General features: G+C 38.0%; 1 protein-coding gene across 4 annotated transcripts in view; it reads right to left on the reverse strand.

Moving 5' to 3' along the window:
• LOC123763310 (cotranscriptional regulator ARB2A) overlaps positions 1-20,329 on the reverse strand; it is an 80,620-nt gene that overhangs the window by 49,934 nt on the left and 10,357 nt on the right. For 3 of the 4 annotated variants that reach the window (XM_045750461.2, XM_045750462.2, XM_045750463.2), the window contains exons 2-5: positions 14,653-14,750; positions 9,900-10,000; positions 5,571-5,764; positions 3,211-3,352 (exon numbers count right to left, since the gene is read on the reverse strand). In XM_045750461.2, the coding sequence (XP_045606417.1) occupies positions 3,211-3,352; positions 5,571-5,764; positions 9,900-10,000; positions 14,653-14,737 (522 nt within the window). In that variant the 5' untranslated portion in view covers positions 14,738-14,750. Of the gene's footprint in view, positions 1-3,210; positions 3,353-5,570; positions 5,775-9,899; positions 10,001-14,652; positions 14,751-20,329 lie in introns of all 4 variants that reach the window. The other variant, XM_045750465.2, reaches the window with a different exon arrangement.

Genomic DNA, 20,329 nt, shown 5'->3' on the forward strand with positions numbered 1-20,329 from the left:
CGCAAACGCAATAAAATTTTTTCACTATTTTCACTCTGGTCACCTCAATTTTCGTCCTAGGTCTTTCATTTTGGTCTCAATGGGTTCGCAATAGAATTCTCTAGAGGAACATTTGCATATAAAATAAAAAACCTGGTCACGCTCCAACCGCCAACGAGTTGAAGACGGGCCACACGTTAGCCGCGAGTGAGCGCTCAGACGCCTTCCAGCTACACTCCCAATTCCCGCCCTTTTCAAGCCTTTCTTTCGCAATTTTCTTCCTGGAAAAGCCTTGTTCATGATCACTATCCATCGTGGAGTAAGCGTAGATAGTTTCTAAAGCCGCAGTAAGAAATATAGCCACGGAAAATAGCCGAAATGTTCACACGTTTGAGATGCAAGGGGAGGCGACATTGGTCACAACAGTGAAGCGAAAACAATGGGCCGACAGCGTGTGCTGAGCTGCCTGCGGGCCATGAGGTGCAACAAGGAAAATAGGAAGACATCGGCGCGCATTTTAAAACCAGTCCCCAAAAAATCGGATAAAAACCTGATTTTTGGCGATTATTTAAAGTGGATGACGCAATGCTGCGTCATCCCCGGTATTACCGACAGTAAACGGATGACGCAATGCTGCGTCATGCCCGGGCGAAAGTGTTAAGAGTATATTCATGTCTGCCATCAACTGGGATTAGGCGCCCAGAAAAGTAGGTACCCCAAAACAGACCCCAGCTGGTAGAAAATTACAACCCAAGATCGAACAGAGCCCAAGAACATCCCCCAAGAAAAACAAGGTAACAAGCAAATCATCATTGCATCTCCCCACCCGGAAGGTCCACCCGCCCAAGCTGGCCACTTGCTCATTAGTTCGGAGACTGATCAAACGGAAGAAAAACTGCTGACAGGAGGGAGGGAGGGTGCCAGGGAGCCTCCGGGGCTCACCCAGAAAATGGCATTTCATTACATTCAACACTGGTTTTCTGTGGGAAGCCTTATCAGCTCCCTGGAGCTAGCTACCCAAAGATAAGTAAAAGAGGGACGTACCCGGGAGGCGGCAGCCCCGCATGCCTACCTTGAGGTGCTTCTTCCTTGAGGTGCTTCCGGGGCTTAGTGTCCCCGCGGCCCGGTCGTCGACCAGGCCTCCTGGTTGCTGGACTGATCAACCAGGCTGTTAGACGCGGCTGTTAGACGCGGCTGCTCGCAGCCTGACGTATGAGTCACAGCCTGGTTGATCAGGTTGTTGCCTCATAACAAAGACAAGATAACTAGCCGCAACCTCCCAAAAACAGCAGCAAGAGTCGCAAACTTCTGAACATCATGGAAATGAGAGTAGACCGCAGGCTGGTTAGACTTGAAAACCCTACGAACGACCTGAGAGACCCGAGCCCTGGAACAGGGAACGAGGGAAATCGGATCAACCCAAAGCACGTCCTCGGACAGAGAACCCGAGGTGCGCAGGTAACAGATATTATGACCCAGTTATCTCTAACTGGATGAATAACTGACTCGTAATGTTTGTGTATAAGTATTAAGTATATTAGCCATTTAGGATGAAATAAAGATGCTAGGTTATGCCTCATATTGATGGCTGTTATTGTAAAGGTATTGTGGAAGTATTCTTGATGTATCACTGTATGTAATGTCTTGTATTCGTACTATTGTATGGATTATGTGAGGGTGTGCAAAAGTACAGCAGAGGGAGCAAAGTGGTACTCTGAGCCTGTGAACTAGGCCTGAGACAGGATGTGTGGTCACGGGGTACCAACCCTGTCCTATGTTGAGAAATGCATGAGAGTTTGCTTGAGTTTTCCTTGGCCCAGAGATGTGTTGCAGAGCTCTGGAGTCATACATGTAAGTGTATGAGAATGCCTAATGTTCCAGTGGGTTACCATCCTTGTATGCGTATTCCTTATGTTTGTGATTTCCATGTGAGTGAGTAGCGTGAGGCTGCCTCACACATCTGGTGGACATGAGGCAGGGCATGCCATTCATGTCATGTTTCTTTACTGCAATTCTTGTGTATGTCAGTACTGTACTTCAGTTGGGAGCTTACAGTATGTAAGTTGTTATTCATATAACCATCACCTGTGAGGGTATGGTCATTCAGTAGTCTTGATTAGCAGTAATGATCATTTATGTCTTGTACATGTGGCAGGAGACAAGTTGGGCAAGACCTACTACCTGTCATGGAGGAGTTCTATGTTTAAATACGATATAACTAAATAGTACTGATTCATGTACTTAAATGTTGTCCCAGTAATGACCAGCTTGATTTTGCTTAACAGTTTCTAAGTAAATGAATGAGTTTAGGAGAGAGAGAGTCTAGTAGAGAAATTACTAGGCCTAGAGTGCTCGAATGCATTCGCTTGGATGCAGGCCGCTGCCGTCAAAGTGCGTAGTTTGAGTAAGTTGGTCTGGAGGCAGCATGGAGCAACCAGGTGGGCTGTGATCTCTTGAGAGCTATAACTCCCCCTAAGTAAATTTGTCAGTGTAATTAGGAAAATTAGGTCTTATTCAAATGTGTATTACTGTGGAGTGTACTAGCCTTTAATTGAGGATTATTGTGGATTAGTTTTGTAGCCATTATTATTTAGTACTCACTGTGTTAGAAGTGAGGACTGGACTTTGCCTTTACTCTGAGCAGGTCACGTGGTAGTATATTAGGTGTATGACAATGTTAGATTATTGTATTTTGTATGTGGTGTCTGATAATATACTGGTGAAGTTTTTTAGTTCAGGTTTTAATTGTCCTCTTTCATTTTCTAGTGCCAGAGCTCAGAGTGGGGAAAATTAGTGGGATACTAAACTATTTCACGAGCCGTATTTTGACGATTTTATATGTATGTATATATATATACTTTATATGTACTGTATATAACATCGGTGAAGAGCCACAACCAGACACAAAACATGATGCACCCCTGGCCTGACCAACCAAGCATCAATAACCCATGGACCCTCCAGAAGCCCGCCATCTCATTCTTCGCTAGAAAAGAAGAACAAGCCCCATTTATCCTGGCTGGAATAAAGCTACTGTACTTGCAATGCCATCAACATCCACCATGTAATTCTTCTAGACAACTACGCACCATCAACAATATTCTATACTTCATAAGAGGATCAGCACTGATGATACTTTTGAACACAATTACATTTTTTTAAGAGCTTAATTTTTACCACAACAGGCTCAGTGAATGGTTGCAGTCACAAGGTTGCCTATAAATGTCTTACCCTTATTCTGCTTCTGTTCTTTTTTCTGTTAGTCCGATAGTTGTCATTTGTATTCATTACTATTATACCATAACCTTCTTCTTGTGCTTTCTTGATAAATGGAATCTGTGTTCCTGAATCTAGTGAATCATTTATAATCAATCTGAAATAAAAAATAGTATAATCAAAATTTACATATAAAGTAATGCTAACCATCTGGAACAAAAAAATAGTACAGTGGAACCTCGATTCAATGAACCTAGATTCAGTGAATCTCCGGTTGGAAAGCACACTTTCCAGGCTGGATTTACTCACCCGATTCTATGAACTCTTGTTCGCTGAAGTGGGGATGTGCGGATTTGCTTAGGATATTGGGACAGAGTTCAGACTGGTGGAAAACTTGCCCATCACATCATAGCTTAAAAATTAAAGATTTCCTTAGTGAAATCAGCCCACAGAGCATGGGAAATATTAGGGTATGAGTGGTAACTCTGTTAATATGGCTCCACTCACATTTTTAATTATTTTTGTAGATGGGTGCATTATTAGAAGAAATAGTTGAGGCCTTGAAAAACCCATTGAACACATTTAAAAGCAAATTCTATGGTTCATTTTCATTTTGACATTTCCCAGTTTTCATTCACAAATATGAATCCATCTCCAGTTGCAATGAATCCATCTTCAGTTGCAACGAATCCACCTCCAGTTGCAACGAATCCCCACTGCAATGAGTTGGGGTTGGTATAAAATAGTTCATTGAATTGAGGTTGCACTTTATAATCAAAATTTACTTATAAAGTATTGCTAACCATTCACATTACATTAAGAATCATTAGCCATATAAAACATTTACTATATCAGGCTCTTAGATATCTACAGTATGTTCACCAGCGACAAATAACATTCTAATTATTCTAGCTCGTCTCCTAAGAGGAGCAGGGAGTATGTGAGAATCAAAGATAAATTTACTACCGAGGAAAACTGCCTGCAATAATGGCAATAATTACAAAACCCAACAACCTTGCAAAAAAATTAAAATACTAATATCCACTCGATTTAATAACCTATATGGGACTGTACCCAGATCTTTAAATGTGAGCCTCTGCTAAATCAAATTGTTGAAATGTTGTTAATATTTTGAGTGATACCCAGGCCCCTAAAATGTTTTTCTCTATGAAAATGATATAAAATTCATATAGCATATGTATTTGGTATTTTAATTTGTAATAAAACACAATAGCTTTACAAATAATATAAAACTACAGTTAATTACAGTGCTGTACTGTACTTGTACTTGTACAGTAAAGTTTGTAATGAATAGTACACATACAAACAAAAAAAAAATAGTTTCACTTCCCTCTCCTTGATAAACTGTGTAGCCTTCTTACCTTCTAAAATGCCTAAAAGTTTCATGCAATGTGCAAAGTACTGTATAGTTCCAATATGTAACTGCATTTCAAGCTAGTGATGTCAACGATTAAATCAGCTGTTGGCTACTATGGTATATGACTGATGCGTGAACACAGTCTGATCAAAGTCCAGATGGGTGCTGGTAAGTTCAGGTATCGTGTTTTGAATTTAATTGAAAATGATGAACATAATTCAAATAATGTCCTTCAAAAATTGAAGCTGGCCACATGATTCCACAGTAAACAATGAGGACATATGATCCAACATGGCATGTTCATATCCACTAGAAAAAAATATCAGGTGCCATATACAGTACTGTACTATAAAAAGTGTTTAAAAGGATAAATAAAGAATTTTTCTTAATAACAATTGTTTCCTAATATTTTCTGAATAGTAATTTGTAATTTGCTTTATTAAACAATCACTTAAAAAATCTTTAAGATATAATTTATGATTCATTGACGATTGAAGTCATACCAATGCCAAAGCAAACCTAAATAGCAGCCTACCACAGATTGCCATGTGGGGCTCTGGTTACCGGTCTTCAAACCAGTGGAACGCCAAATTAGAGGTCCTTAAATCGAGTGGATACTGGGATCGCTTGATTAATATTTTCAGAATTTTGCTTTGGAAGTTTGGTACTTTTTTAAACAAATTCTCAGGGGGAGTTTATGGATCTTGTGCATCTTATAACTCATTATTGGGCTGATCTCTGATCCCCTGGTTTCTTGCCTCATACAGGGGACAAGGGCCTTTATTCCCAAAAGGCAATGTAAGTCACATACATAAATGGCATTGGCTAGTCATATACAGTACATGTATTTCAAAATTCTTTTAAAACTCCAACTTATTCATCTCAACCTTCTTCAGTTTAAACCTACACTCTTGCTAAGCATATTGGTGTCTACAAGGCAAAACTTTCCTCCAATTATGTACAAGACAAAAATAAACATGATAATAAATGCGCTGACCTTCGGGACCATTGTCCAGCACGAACCACTCCACTACCATGGATCAAAACTAAAATCTTCTCTGGATTCGACATTGCATCTTCAGATATAAAAATAAATGTACTTGGTTCATCATCATTTGCATTAAATGGGACTGGAACTCTTTTCAGCTTGCAATCTTTCTCAAGATATTTGTACACTTCTTCTGTCAAGACCTGAAATAGCCTGTCTCAATAAACATAATATGCTTTGACATAAAAAAATCATATTAAGAGTTGTACCATGTACTATACTAGCCATTTATATTCATTATATAGAAAACAAAGCTACACATAGCTACACACACACACAAACATAATAACACAATGAACATTGTGAGAGGAGCATATGCATCGCTTTCCAACTTCAGACTTGCTTTTAATTACATAGATAGTGAAATACTAAAGAAACTGTTCATGACTTTTATGAGACCAAAATTGGAATATGAAGCAGCTGTATGGTACCCATATCTCAAGCAGCACATAAATAAACTGGAAAAGGTGCAAAGACATGCTATATAATGGTCTCTGGAACTGAAAAACAAGAGTTACGAGGAGAGACTAGAGGCGTCAAACATGCCAAAACTATAAGATAGAAGAAAAAGAGGTGATATGGTCACCACTTACAAAATACTAACAGGAAGCAACCAAATTGACAAAGATGACTTCCTGAAAACAGCAACTTCATGAACAAAAGGTCGCAGATTCAAGCTAAGGAAACAAAGGTGCTGAAAAAATATTAGAAAGCCTTCTTTTGCAAATACCTGTACAGTGGTAAACAGTTAAAACAAGTGAGAAGGTGGTGGAGGCCAAAACCATCGGTACAGTAGTTTAAAAGTGTTATACGACAAAGAGTACTGGGAAGATGGGACACCATGAGCATAGCTCTCATCCATTAACTACATTTAGGTAATTACACACACAAAGAGAGGGTCTTATAATGTTCATGAGAAATTTTTGTAAAAGCAGATAAAGATAAACCATGATTGTTGATACTTGGTGACTTCAATTTAAAATCGATAGACTAGGAAGACTCTGAAGCAAGAACAAAGGAATTTTGGACTGGACGATTCATAAGCCTCGTACTGGAATCTTTCATGTATCAACATGTAAAACAGCACCACAAAAATGACAGAAGGTGATTCTCCATCATTGCTGGATTTGGCATTTACCAGGAAAGAAGATGAGATATTTGACATTCAGTACCTACCTCCCTTGGAAAAAGTGATCATATCTTGTTGGAAATTAGATATGCTATGTGATATAATCTAGAAGAGTATGGTGAAATTGAAATAGTTGACAAACCTGATTTAAATTGTATGGGAACAGTTCACTATTGGGAACTTAGCAAATTCTTTAGTGAATTTAATTGGAAAGACTTGTTGCTAGCTAAGGACGTAAACGAGATGTATGCCAAATTCTATGAAACATACAACGAAGGCGCAAAAAAATATATATACCAAATCAGAAATGCAAAACCAGGAAACAGGATTGGTTCAATACAAATTGTGAGAGCGCTAGAGAGGAAAAGACAAAAAGATGGGTACATTATAGGAAGAGGTCAAACCTTCAAACATACCAGCACTACAAACAAGCAAGAAATACTGTACACAGCAGTGAGGAGAGGCAGAAAGGAACTTAGAGAAAGGGGTAGGGGACAAATGTAAAACAGATCTGGACCTTTTCTATAAATTAATTAAAAGCAAGCTGCATGTGAAGGATAAAATCCAGAGATTGAGAATGGGGAACAGGTTCACTGAGAATGAACAAGAAATGTGTGAAACACTAAACAAACAATTCCAAAATGTGTGTGCAAAATAAGGATTTCAGAGAGCCAGACCCAATGCCAATTTCAGAAAACACCACAGAGTACACAAAGATGCCTTGTGGCAAAGTGTACAATTTGATCAAGGGGTTAGGAAGAAATAAAGCTGTTGGACCAGATGGAGTTTCACCTTGGGTGCTGAGAGAATGTGCAACTGAGCTAAGCTCAGCTACTGCAATCAATATTCCAGACATCTTTGTCCTCAGGAAACTTAGCAGATATTTGGAAAAAGGCCAACATTATTCTAATCTACAAAAATGGTAGCTGAGAAGACCCTCTAAGTTATAGACCCGTATCACTAACAAGCGTGGTAGTCAAAACACAAGAATAAATAGTTAAAACCAAATGGGTAGTGCACCTATCTTGAGTTATCTTGAGATGATTTCGGGGCTTTGGTGTCCCCGAGGCCCGGTATTCGACCAGGCCTCCACCCCCAGGAAGCAGCCCGTGACAGCTGACTAACTCCCAGGTACCTATTTACTGCTAGGTAACAGGGGCATTCAGGGGTGAAAGAAACTTTGCCCATTTGTTTCTACCTCGTGCGGGAATCGAACCCGCGCCACAGAATTACGAGTCCTGCGCGCTATCCACCAGGCTACGAGGCCCCTCAGAGAGTAAGAGAGAGACCTAGAGAGTAATGACATAATAACAAAAAGACAGTATGGTTTTCGAACAGGAAGATCCTGTGTAATAAATCTACTTAGTTTTTATGATGGAACCACAGAGATTCTATATGAAAGATGGTTGGGGGTGACTGTGTATATCTAGACCTAAATAAGGCTTTTGACAGTCCCACATAAGAGGTTGTTTTGGAAACTGGAACATGCTGGAGGAGTGACAGGGAGACTTCTGACATGGATGAAAAATTTTCTGACAGAAAGATGAGAGCGGTAATCAGAGGGCAATGTATCTGACTGGAGGAGTGTTACTAGTGGAATACTACAGGGTTCAGTTCTTGCACTAGTAATGTTCATTGTCAACATAAACAATCTACCAGAAGGAATACAGAAGTATATGAACATGTTTGCTGATGATGCTAAGCTACAAGGAAAGATAGAAGACCTAGATGTTTGTCATGTCCTTCAAATTAATGTAGATAAAATAAGTGCTTGGAGTGTCATGTGGCAAATAGAATTCCATGTGAATAAAACAGAATTCAATGTGAACATTACATAAATGCCATGTTATGGAATGTGGAATTTAAGAAAATAGACCACACACAACTTACAAATTATGTGGAAAGGAATTAAAAATCTAACAAAGAAAGAGATCAAGAGGTGGTTTTGGATGGTAGACTGTCACAAGAGGAACACACAAAGAACATTGAGCGAGGAGCATATGTGTCACTTTACAACTTCAGAATCCCTTTTAATTACATGGATGGTGAAATACTAAAGCAACTGTTCATGATTTTTGAGCGACCAAAATTGGAATATGCAGCAGTTGTATGGTGCCCATATCTCAAGAAACACATCAATAAACTATAAAAGGTGTAAAGACATGCTACAAAATGGCTTCCAGAACTGAAAAACAAAGAGTTACAAAGAGAGAGGCTAGAGGCATTAAATATGCCAAAGCTAGAAGATAAAAGAAAGAGGTGATATGATCACCACTTACAAAATAATTATGGGAATTGATCAAATTGACAAACAGGAATTCCTGAAACCGGCAACCTCAAGAACAAAAGGTCATTGATTCAAGCTAAAGAAACACAGGTGCAGAAAAAATATTAGAAAGTTTTCTTTTGCAAATAGAGTGGTAGATAGTTGGAACAAGTTAAGTGAGAAAGTAGTGAAGGCCAAAACAGTCCATAGTTCCAAAGTATTATATTAGAATTAGAATTAGAATTAGAATATTTATTTAGGTAAATGTACATACATAAAGAGATTTTACAAAGTTTGTTGGCTTTATAGATAGAGCTAGTACATACAATGCCTAAAGCCACTATTACGCAAAGCGTTTCGGGCAGAATGCTGGGAAGACGGGACACCATGAGCATAGCTCTCATCCTGTAACTACACTTAGGTAATAATTACACACACACACACATACAGGAAGTATTTACAACAATGCAAGAACTGCAGGAATTGGGTAACTGGAGAGGGTATATTGCAGTGCCAGACAGGGTGAAGAAGTAACTAAAAAACCAGCATTGAATGTAATAAAACATCATTTTCTGGGTGAGATCCGGAGGCTCCCCAGAGCTATCCAGGCTGATATGTAGCTTTCTGGCATCAGTCAAAGTGCATGGAGTTCTTGCCAACCAGGAACTACAAGCCAGAACCTGGCCCCCTCAGAGAGGCATGAGGAGCAATGGCCTATAGAAACCCCTGTGTGGTTGGAAGCATTCAACTACACCCACTGTTGCAAACTGACATGGTAGTCATCAGGTGAATACATAATATGTAAATAATAAAATACTGTACTGTAAGATACTGAGTCACTTATATTATCATTCTCAAATACTGTACTAGCTAAACATCTCACCTCACCAAGAGCTTCATAGTGTTTCTGATTGTAAGACTGGTCTCCTTCTCGAACCACAAATTGAAATTCTTCTCCAGTTTCTATACTTTTCAACTTCCCATCTGCATATAAAACATGTTAAATTAAAACATTATTCCATGAAAATATAATCTTTTTTTAAAAAGATGACAAATTATTTAAGGTTATTATGATAAATTCCAAATTTAGCTAAAACACATTCCTCGATTCCTGATAAAAAAAAGACAGATACAGTTACAGTACCTTCAAGATCAGTACCAAGAATGTTGACACACACAATTGCTGAAAATACTGCACAGAATATGACAAGGCCAAATAAGATAATTTTGCTTTAGATTTCAACTAATTATATTTTAACTTTTATCATGGCATACAGCAGGGGACACAACTTGTAACAAGCTACACTACAGTGGTACTTTGGTTTTTTAATTAATCTGTTCCCAGAGACGTGTCGTAAGCCAAAAATTCGCAACCCGAAACGAATTTGCCATAGGAAATAATGTAAATTGAATTAATGTTCCACACTCCCAAAAATATTAACTTCTAAATACATTTCATACACAATACACACAAATATTTTGTACTAAAGTATGTACAAGTTATAGCTTACCTTTATTGATGACTCTTGTTGGTATATAGACGTTGAGGAGGGGGGGGAGGAGAGGAGAGGTGTTAGTGTTTGGAAGGGGGAGTCACCTTTTATTATAACATCAGGCAGTGATGACTAATCTGGGGTACTCTCTCTCATCTATGTTTTGCAGGTATACCACTAGAACCTGGTTGTGACTCATTGCTTGCTTGTCTTACTAAGAATCTGTCTAAAGACACTTGTTTTTCCTTACATTTTAACACATGTCTATAGTCAGACATCACATTATCATTCAAAAGGTCATGGCCTGCTACAGCTTTATCCGGGTGAGTTTTTTCAAGAAAACTTTGCAGTTCTTCCCATACTTCATACATTTTTCTTAATGAGCAGGGATATCCTCTACTGGGGAGCCGGTCAGCCAAGCGGACAGCACGCTGGACTTGTGATCCTGTGGTCCTGGGTTCGATCCCAGGCGCCGGCGAGAAACAATGGGCAGAGTCTCTTTCCCCCTATGCCCCCGTTACCTAGCAGTAAAATAGGTACCTGGGAGTTAGTCAGGTGTCACGGGCTGCTTCCTGGGGGTGGAGACCTGGTCGAAGACCGGGCCGCGGGGACACTAAAAGCCCTGAAATCATCTCTAGATAACCTCTAGATACTGCCTCTACTCACAACTATTTTCTTAGATTGAACCTGACCACTGACTTTCTTGGGACTCATGGCATGATATATAATACTTTTATGTCCAAAATCAAAATAGCAGAAAAACAATTAAATTCTTTACAAAGAATTCAAGCGTGATTGTCACCAAGCTGGAGGGACTGGTAAACTGAAGCATGGTCGCCCGTGCCACCAGGAATCACGCGCTCGGTCGACCCATACGTATATCAACAAAGTCACAAGGTAAGGCAAATGTCGTAACCCGATTTCAACGAAATTGAGGTTGTAACCCGAAAAATTTGTAAAGAATTTGTTCGCTACCCGAGGTTCCACTGTATTGGCCAATTAGCTTAGTTGAGCCTGGCCCCGGGCCAGGCTCGGGGAGTGGAGGAACTCCCAAAACCCTATAAAGGTATGCTTCAGGTATGCTTAGCTTCTATAGTAGCAAAATTGCTTGACTCAATCATTGCAAAAAATAAATTAATTATTTACATCTTGAAAAATAAATCAATAAAGAATTTGCAATATGGTTTCACTAAGGAGTCATGTGTATTTAACAAATTTATACTCATTCTTTTCAAATACAGTATGTATATTCTATGTCACAGTTAATAATGGAAAAAAGACACTGCTATTCTGTACTTTGACTAAACAGTACTATAAAAATATATGTTCCAATATTTTTTCTGAGAAGAGGTGGGAACAGGGGGAAACACAGGTGGGAGATAGATGGATAGATAAATATATAGGTGGATAGATGGATAGATGAATATATAGGTGGATAGATGGATATATGGATGGATAGATAGATAGATAGATAGATAGATAGGAGACAAACAGACCTGGGCAATACCAATACACAATTTAGTCTATATCAATAAGAGAGAGAATGTCTATCTGTCAAGTATCTGTCTGTCCAAGGTTGGAGGCTGGACGCATGGGTCTAGCCTCGCCCAACTTTGCAAGATTAATGGTTTGGGATGGAACAAGACAGACATAGGGTTCCCATGGTCAGTTTTCTTGGTCCTGTTAATAGGGGGGTGGGGGAGGGGTGTGGACTAATAGTGGCCTCTCTCCCCCACCTAATCAATGAAAGGTGGCTGGCCGAGTCCCTACATTTCTTCACTTGAATGCAATGAAAGTGAATTCAGTACTATACATGAGAATGAATGAATGCGAGTGAATGAAAGTGAGTGAGAAAATAGGAGAGAATGGGAGAGGGAGAGAGAAAGAAAGAAGAGATGGGGGTTATCTGAAAATATGGAGAAGGAGAGAGTGGGAGATATTTTAAGATATGAACACAAGTGGAGAGGGGAGATGAGGAGAGGAGAGGAGAGGAGAGGAGGAGAGGAGGAGAGGAGAAGATTAGGAGAGAGGTGAAGATTGGGAGAGGGGGGGGGAAGATTGGGAGAGAAGATTGGGAGAAAGGGGGGAAGATTGGGAGAAAGGGGGAAGATTGGGAGAAAGGGGGGAAGATTGGGAGAAAGAGTGAAGAGAAGAGAGGCATTAGAGGGAGGGGAGGGAAAGATGGGATGTTGGGGAGAGAGGGGGGGGGGGGGTGAAAGGTGAAGAGGGGGAAGGAGTGGGCAGACTGGAAGAGAGGCTGGAGAAGGAAAGAGAGAGGGGTCAAGAAGAGGAGAGTGGGGTGAGATGGGGGAACCCAGTGCACCCAGTGTCCATGGGTGCAATGCTTAAAACCCTGATTGGGCTTCAGTTGCAAGTCTCAGGAATCCTAGAGGGTTCAGTGGAATCCCAGGCTGCATTGCTTTCACCATGTCATGACGTGATGGTCTAGGGCACTAGCTTGAGTGACATATGAGTGACATTGAGAGTGACAATAATGTTGGGAGGGAAACAAATGTACAGCAACCTGGGCACTGCTGAGTACCTCACTACAGTACTTTTTTTTATATTAATTAGCTACAGTACATCTAGCAGTGTTTTATATATTTTTATATGTTGGTGTATACTGGCAGCAGGTTTTCATTTAGACACGTTTCACTGAACATGACTGAATATTCTGTAGTGATAATTTTCTTTAGGGCTTCCATCCCTCTAACTAGTGATCTTATATCTTGGTTTAATTGAAGATTAAACTTTTTTAATTTAAGATTTAAGATTTAAGATTTATAAGATCTTTTTTTTGATTGATTCAAAATGATCAAAGATTGATTCAAAATGATTGATTGAAGATCTTGATTTATAAGATTTTAAGATTTATAAGATTTTAAGATCTTTAAGATAAGATGAAGATTTAAGATTTTAATTGAAGATTAATCCTGGGTTCGATCCCAGGCGCCGGCGAGAAACAACGGGCAGAGTTTCTTTCACCCTATGCCCCTGTTACCTAGCAGTAAAATAGGTACCTGGGTGTTAGTCAGCTGTTACGGGCTGCTTCCTGGGGGTGGAGGCCTGGTCGAGGACCGGGCCGCGGGGACACTAAAAAGCCCCGAAATCATCTCAAGATAACCTCAAGAAGAAGAAGAGGATTTCTCCAAATGTCACCTTTGGTCGAGGTAAACTAAAAGAAATAATTAACCGTAGAAGGTATTACACTAATTATAAATTTACAGGTTTCTAACCTACATGGTTCATTGTCGAGTGAATAGGACAGTACTGAGTGTATTGAATTTATACCATTAGGGAGGTCAGGTACATACAAATAGGTGAAGAGTAAGGCATAAAGGGGTGAAGAATAAGGCAAAAAAAAAGGGAAAAGCACATTCAGAGATAAATCTGGTAATTACCTAAGTGTAGTTACAGGATGAGAGCTACGTTCGTGGTGTCCCGTCTTCCCAGCACTCTTTGTCATATAACGCTTTAAAACTACTGACACCACGCCAACTACGGTGTAGTTGGCGTGGTGTTTTGAGCAGTGTCGTCTACATTGGCATCTTTACGTTCCGGTCTTGTTCTTACTCTCATGGTGGGTAGAGTGAGTAGTTCAGTTATTTGGGTACAGTATTTTTATATGTAATATAGGTACATGTACTGTATATCCGGCAATATTATTTTACTGATTGATTCACTCCGTGGCACATTTAAAAAAATTTCATTTGGTTACTTTTAGTATTAATAGTGTAACTCTTTACCTTGGTGTGCATATAATTTATTTTTTTAAATTTTATCTAAAAATAAAACTATGACAACTGCATCAATTGTATGATAGCCAAACTTACATGTAATATGCATTGGCAAATGGTTTAATTATTCCTGTAAGTCTTCTAACACCTTAAGGTATAATATTTAAAATGTGAGGTGATTGATGCTACGTGATGTCATTTCTTTTGGGAAAATGGGATGCCAGTAGAAACAAAGTATCAAAGATCAATAAGTCCATAAGCTATGAGCTGAAACTAAACATTAAATTTAATTAAATCATTCTGAAATGTCACTTTCATTTTTGTGTTAAGAGTTCTTTAAAAATATTGTACAATAGAGTATATACTGCAGTACTGTCATATACACTAGAGTACAGGCCATTATTACCTTTGCCAAATTCATATCCAAAGTCTATGAGTGTGTCAGGAAAGTCATCTACTTCTTTGCTCTTGCTGCATACAGAGCCAGCCATCGTTCATGTCAACCTGTTACCAGATTAAAAATCAAGCAAAAAATATTTAGTGTAGTGTAGTGTAATAAAAATCAGTTATTGAATATAATGAAATGCCTCTTCCTGGTGCATTCCCTCAGTGGCTCCCTTTTCCCACCCTGCCTGGCTTCCTATGGTGTTACGGGAACATTGCATAGGTGGGGTATGACTCGGGTGACTGCCCGAGACCTCTCCGGTTGCCATGGACGTCATATGGTGGTGGAGTGTTGCTACCTAGCAATTAGTCCTAGTCAAGTGTGTAGTTCAAATCAGGTTTGCAAATGATGTCCAAGCAGCAGTTGCTTATTTGCATAATGTTTATTGTTTTTTCTCTGGTACTTTGGTGATCTTGTATCCCTAGTTTTTTTTGTCTTTTTTTTTTTTGAGGGAGGCCAGATTCTGGTCCTGGTCTCTGGTAGGTGCTTGTGATTTATTAAGAGCCTGGTGTAGTATCCAAGGTTTGGGGGTTTCCATGTGGGTAGCTTGGGAACCCACTGAGGGGAGCCCTCACAGAGATGTCTGTAATGGTATTTAAACAGGAATTCACCAATGTACAGTATTATTATTCTTTAAAGTTGTATAGTATCTCATTAATGTCTGCTTTAAATTATGTGTAGTCTCTTGTCTTTTATGTTTTACTTAAGTCATTAAAATTTAGACACCAATTAGCTCTATATTGTAATGAGTCTTGCCATTTTTATTACAGAGAACAGTATACTGTATATAACTTTTATTATAATGATCAGTAATAGGATATTTATATTATCTTTTTCTTGTATAAAGGAATAACATACAGTACTGTACTTTAAAGTTTGTCAACTAAAGTCACTTACAAATGTGCGGCCATGTTATGAATGAAGTTTTAGAATTTGTGTGTTATTTGATACAAATGTGTATCCAATGCTGTCATCTTGTACCAAGATGTACCAAGGCTGTCCCAGTTATTGGGGTAGAGAACTGGATACTCCATTATTGCCTTTAAGGATAACCTGAGAATCCAGAAAATGAAGATCCAGATTATGGACTGTATACAGTACTGTATCTCTCTACTTCTATATTACACAGGTATTTGCTTTTTATACTGAATTCAGTACATTAATCCCTCTATTTACCTTGGATGCATTCCTTGAAATTTGACTTGTACAGAAAAACAAATACCTGTACTTGTATCTAATTAACACAACCCACACATATTTCATATTGCAGGCTCTTTACAACAATTTTTATATAATTTTCCTCATCTCTGTTATTGTTGGTTAAGGTATAGCAAGTCTGCTTGATGAGGACTCTTCACGACAATGAAATGAATTCAACCATGTCGCTTTATAATATATAAAAAAAAAAAAAAAAAAAAAAAAAAAAAAAAAAGTACTGGATTTGATCATGTTTTATTTTAAAAATCAAATACTGTACTTAATTTATATCGGATACAAAAGGTCACCGGATAAAATTTAGGTCTTAAACAGAGGATTGATAATAAATAATAACTACTGTATAAACAATACTTTCTTAATTAGGCAAATTGTACCAGCTGTCAGGAGCTTTGCAAACCTTAAATCCTCCCCCAACCAGTAGTCTCCTTTCTTGAGAGTGGCAGTGCCAAGATACGGCATGTAGAGAAAAAGGTTTCAACCTACCCAATAATATTCATCAGCTCCCCCCAAATATTTAATAAGTACTGTACAGTATTGTCCTTGCTCGGTAATCCGAATCAAATGGATTTTGATTCTGATTCACCCTTATTTGAGTTAAGCAACTTTTTTGTTGGAAATGTCCAACAATGCCCAAATTCAAATTAAATTAGGAATGTACAGTATTTACAATGCTCAAGCTGATTTTATGGTGTAATTTATGAAATGAAGAAACTAAATTAACAGTATAATTTACCGTTGAAATAATTGGTCAACTGTGAAAAGATGGAAAAGATCCAAGATCACACTTCTTAATTTTAAAACTTCGTTAAGTACTGTATACAGCTTACGTAAATTAGGCATTCTTTTTTTTTTTTTTTTACTGATCACTGAAGCTAAATTCCTTGTCACAATTTAGAATTTGTTCAACTTTTTTTCTGAATCAGCCGTATATATGTTCATAAACAGGGAGATTGGCACTTCAAAACATCTTATAGATTTAAAGAACCAATCAGACACAAGATGACCCTGTCGGGACACTTTTGGCTCTGCTGTCATATTAACACTGCTAGCAATCTGTATAACCCTACTAGATACTATCAAAATTTCAAATACACAAAGGATAACAGAAGCAAGGACAGGACCCTATATAGTCTCGCTGACTACCCTCCATCTCCGCAAACACAAGATAAAACACCTGCTGGCTTCCAGTGATTTTCTTGGTCAGTATTGTCTGACCTTCAGAAGAAAATGCTGTAAAATTTCATGGCAGGTTATCTGACAAATTCATTTGTATGTACCAGCTGACATTGAAATGTAACAAGGAAAGGTGTGGCACCAATATCAGCCACACCATTTACATATGCTAACTTTCTTATCGTAAGACAATGACAGGATAGTTTTATATATATATTTATTTGCTTCCATGGAATATTAAAATCCTATTCTATCTTCCCTAGTAAGGCAATTAGAATTCTTGACACTTGTGATGTCGAAACAAAGAGCCAGCAATCACTCAGCATACAGCCGAGATGAACTTTGGTGTAGAGACTAGATAATCAGTCTCCCCCTGTGATGCCCACTCAAATGGACCTCAACTCCTATCTGGTCTGAGACTGCACCACACACTAATTCAAACACCTTTCTCCTTAGCTTTTACGTTACCCGATCCCTCCTATTTCAGTTGAATTAACAGACCTGAAACTGGTAACTTCTCAGCAAAGGGATTAATGTGCCAACCTTTGAAACTACCCAGGGTGGGGTTTGTGTGACCCTACCTCACCTCCCTGGGACAGAGTCGTGGGTTACGTCACACTACAGGTCTCTACTCGGATAACTGTTACATGGGAAAATAAAATTTCTGACCATCCTGAAAACCAGGACATTCTACAAGGTGCATGACTGTTAGTGGGACAATGTAATTTTGACATTTAAGTGCAGGTCTTTGTTTCAATAAGTATGCCTGAGTTTATCAGGTGTTTCCAATATGTAACCTAGTCAAATATGTTTCCCATTTCCTATTTCAGTGGCAGGAGGCAGATCATAGGGATGTCACATTTAATAGTACTGTATGTAATTTGTTATTCGTAATAGCTAACCAACTATCTCCTCAGTGTTGCGGATTATATTATTAATGACAGGGTAGAAATTGGTAAGGAATTAGCTTCTGAGAAATGGGACCGACACGAACAGCACCAAGAATTGGCGTTATCATTGGAACATGTATACATGTGTATTTCAACTCATTTTGAACGAGTTGAAATATACATCTAAAAGGAAATAGAATTCTAAGCAATTAGTATGACTCCCTTCAATTAGCAATAAGATGTTAGGCCAATGCAAGAAACAAAAGAAAATTTTCAAAAATTTTAAACCATTCATTATTTGACAAGCATTTAATATATGTTTTATCGTATCTGAGTGCACAAACCTACACCAGCTCACTTAACCTATGAATGCCAATGCCGTTTAGTCCTGAGAAGAATAAATTTCCATTGCTTTTATTTCTAATAAAAATTTAATATGTACACATGCATCCAATGTCCGATATAAACACAGTTAGTGTGAGGTAGGTTGAAATATTGTAATATAAATATTGTGTCATTAAAATATATACTGTACCTGTATACAAAATTAAAGTCATCAAATATCCAATCTATAGTCCATTTAAAATACAGTATTTCATGAAGGTCTAGCAGTGACATACCCTTGCCCTGAGAGCCCTGGGAGCTCTGAGAGCCCCAGGAGCCCCGAGAGCCATGGGAGCCTGAACTTGAAAAATAACAAAATATAAGACAATGAACATTTTTGCATTAAATACAGTACTGTATACATACATATGACCAGTATTGCAGGTGTTAATTGATTTGATTAGGTGAATAATACAAAATTATTTAGATAAATATAATATGACTATATAGGTACAGTTTGAAGTTTCATGAAGCATTTGCATATAATTAAGTTTCATGATAAACAAAGATAGCAGAAATAACAGTTAATAGAGAAAATTACACTTTCTCGTTAATATTCTTTAAAGATAATGGAAAGGAAAAAAAAAAGTTTCTTTATAAATAAAGAAGCAGAAGGAAGTAGATCACATGATGATAAAGATTCATATAAAACTGCCTAACAAAGATAGCATATATACATATACACAACAGTTTCACTTTCAGTTATGGCAAACATCAACCTGATATCAATTGCAATATTAGTTTAAAAGATATGGCAAAGAATTCAAAAGGCCTTTTTTCTTTAAATTGTGCAACTTACAGTGCAAGCATGAAACACTAATTTAAAGTTTGCAAGAACTGTATATCAAAGTCTCTGCAAAAATGTAGTTTCATGATACTGGGCATGGAGCAATGGATGAAGGGTAGGTCACTTGGTCAGTCACGTTAAGTGTCACTGGGTCTGACCAGTACTGTGGATGGGTGTTGCAGTCTCAACAAGGGGGTGCAGTATACCAAATTTCACGTGTAATGCCATTACACTTCTTTATTTCAATTATGTACTGTACAGCTCAGAGCACAAAATTACTTCAATAGCTACTAAACTTAATAATTTGCAATTCAAGTGCTTATATAAACACACACACTTATCATACATGGATATTTTTCAACCCATCCTCCTGTTTAGATAGTACCTCTTGTGACGATCATCAATAGTCAGAATTTATATGTTCTTGGATTTTAGATACAGTAGTACTGTAGTATATCGACCAGTAAGGAATTCATTTGAAATAAATGAAGGTAAAACACAAACTTAAATATTCCTAGGCCTAGTATAGCACAATTTTGTACTATATTAGGCCTCAGATATTGTGTATTGTAAACTAACCTAACCTAGGAAGGTTAGGTTAGGTTAGTTTAGTTTGTCAAAGCAACACAAGTAAAAAAATAGTTTTCCAGTTTGTCAAACTCAATAGTTCAGATTTCTACTTTCTAATTTCACTGTACGTCAGTATATATACTATGGTCCTCATCGTTACTATAATTACTATCAAAACAAGAGGATGGGCTGTATGTTTACATAGATTTTCTCTAAACAAATAGTTGAATGGGTTGTTATTAGAACTAAAGTGCCTGATCCCCAAAATCAACTATATACATTAAATGCTGCTAGCGTATACTGTACTCTGAAACCCTTTGGTTGTTTTCTAACATAAAAGACTGAGTAACAATTATTGTTAGCCTTAGTTTACTTTGTAGACTTTAAATTTATTATAGCTAGTAATTATCAGAACTCTAAAGAAACAGGAAAATATCAAACAAAACTTTTAACCAAAAGAATGCAGTCAGTGTACTACATAAAAACACTACTAATCAAATATAATGACTTCCTGTGCTAAATAAAAAAAAAAAGTGTTGACAATCTTTATGCTTTTCAATCTACTGTAGTTAAGCTTGAACGTTACATATATTGTGGCATGTACAGTATATGTAAG

This window comes from Procambarus clarkii, chromosome 49 (assembly GCF_040958095.1).
Source record: "Procambarus clarkii isolate CNS0578487 chromosome 49, FALCON_Pclarkii_2.0, whole genome shotgun sequence".
NCBI classification, from domain to species: domain Eukaryota; kingdom Metazoa; phylum Arthropoda; class Malacostraca; order Decapoda; family Cambaridae; genus Procambarus; species Procambarus clarkii.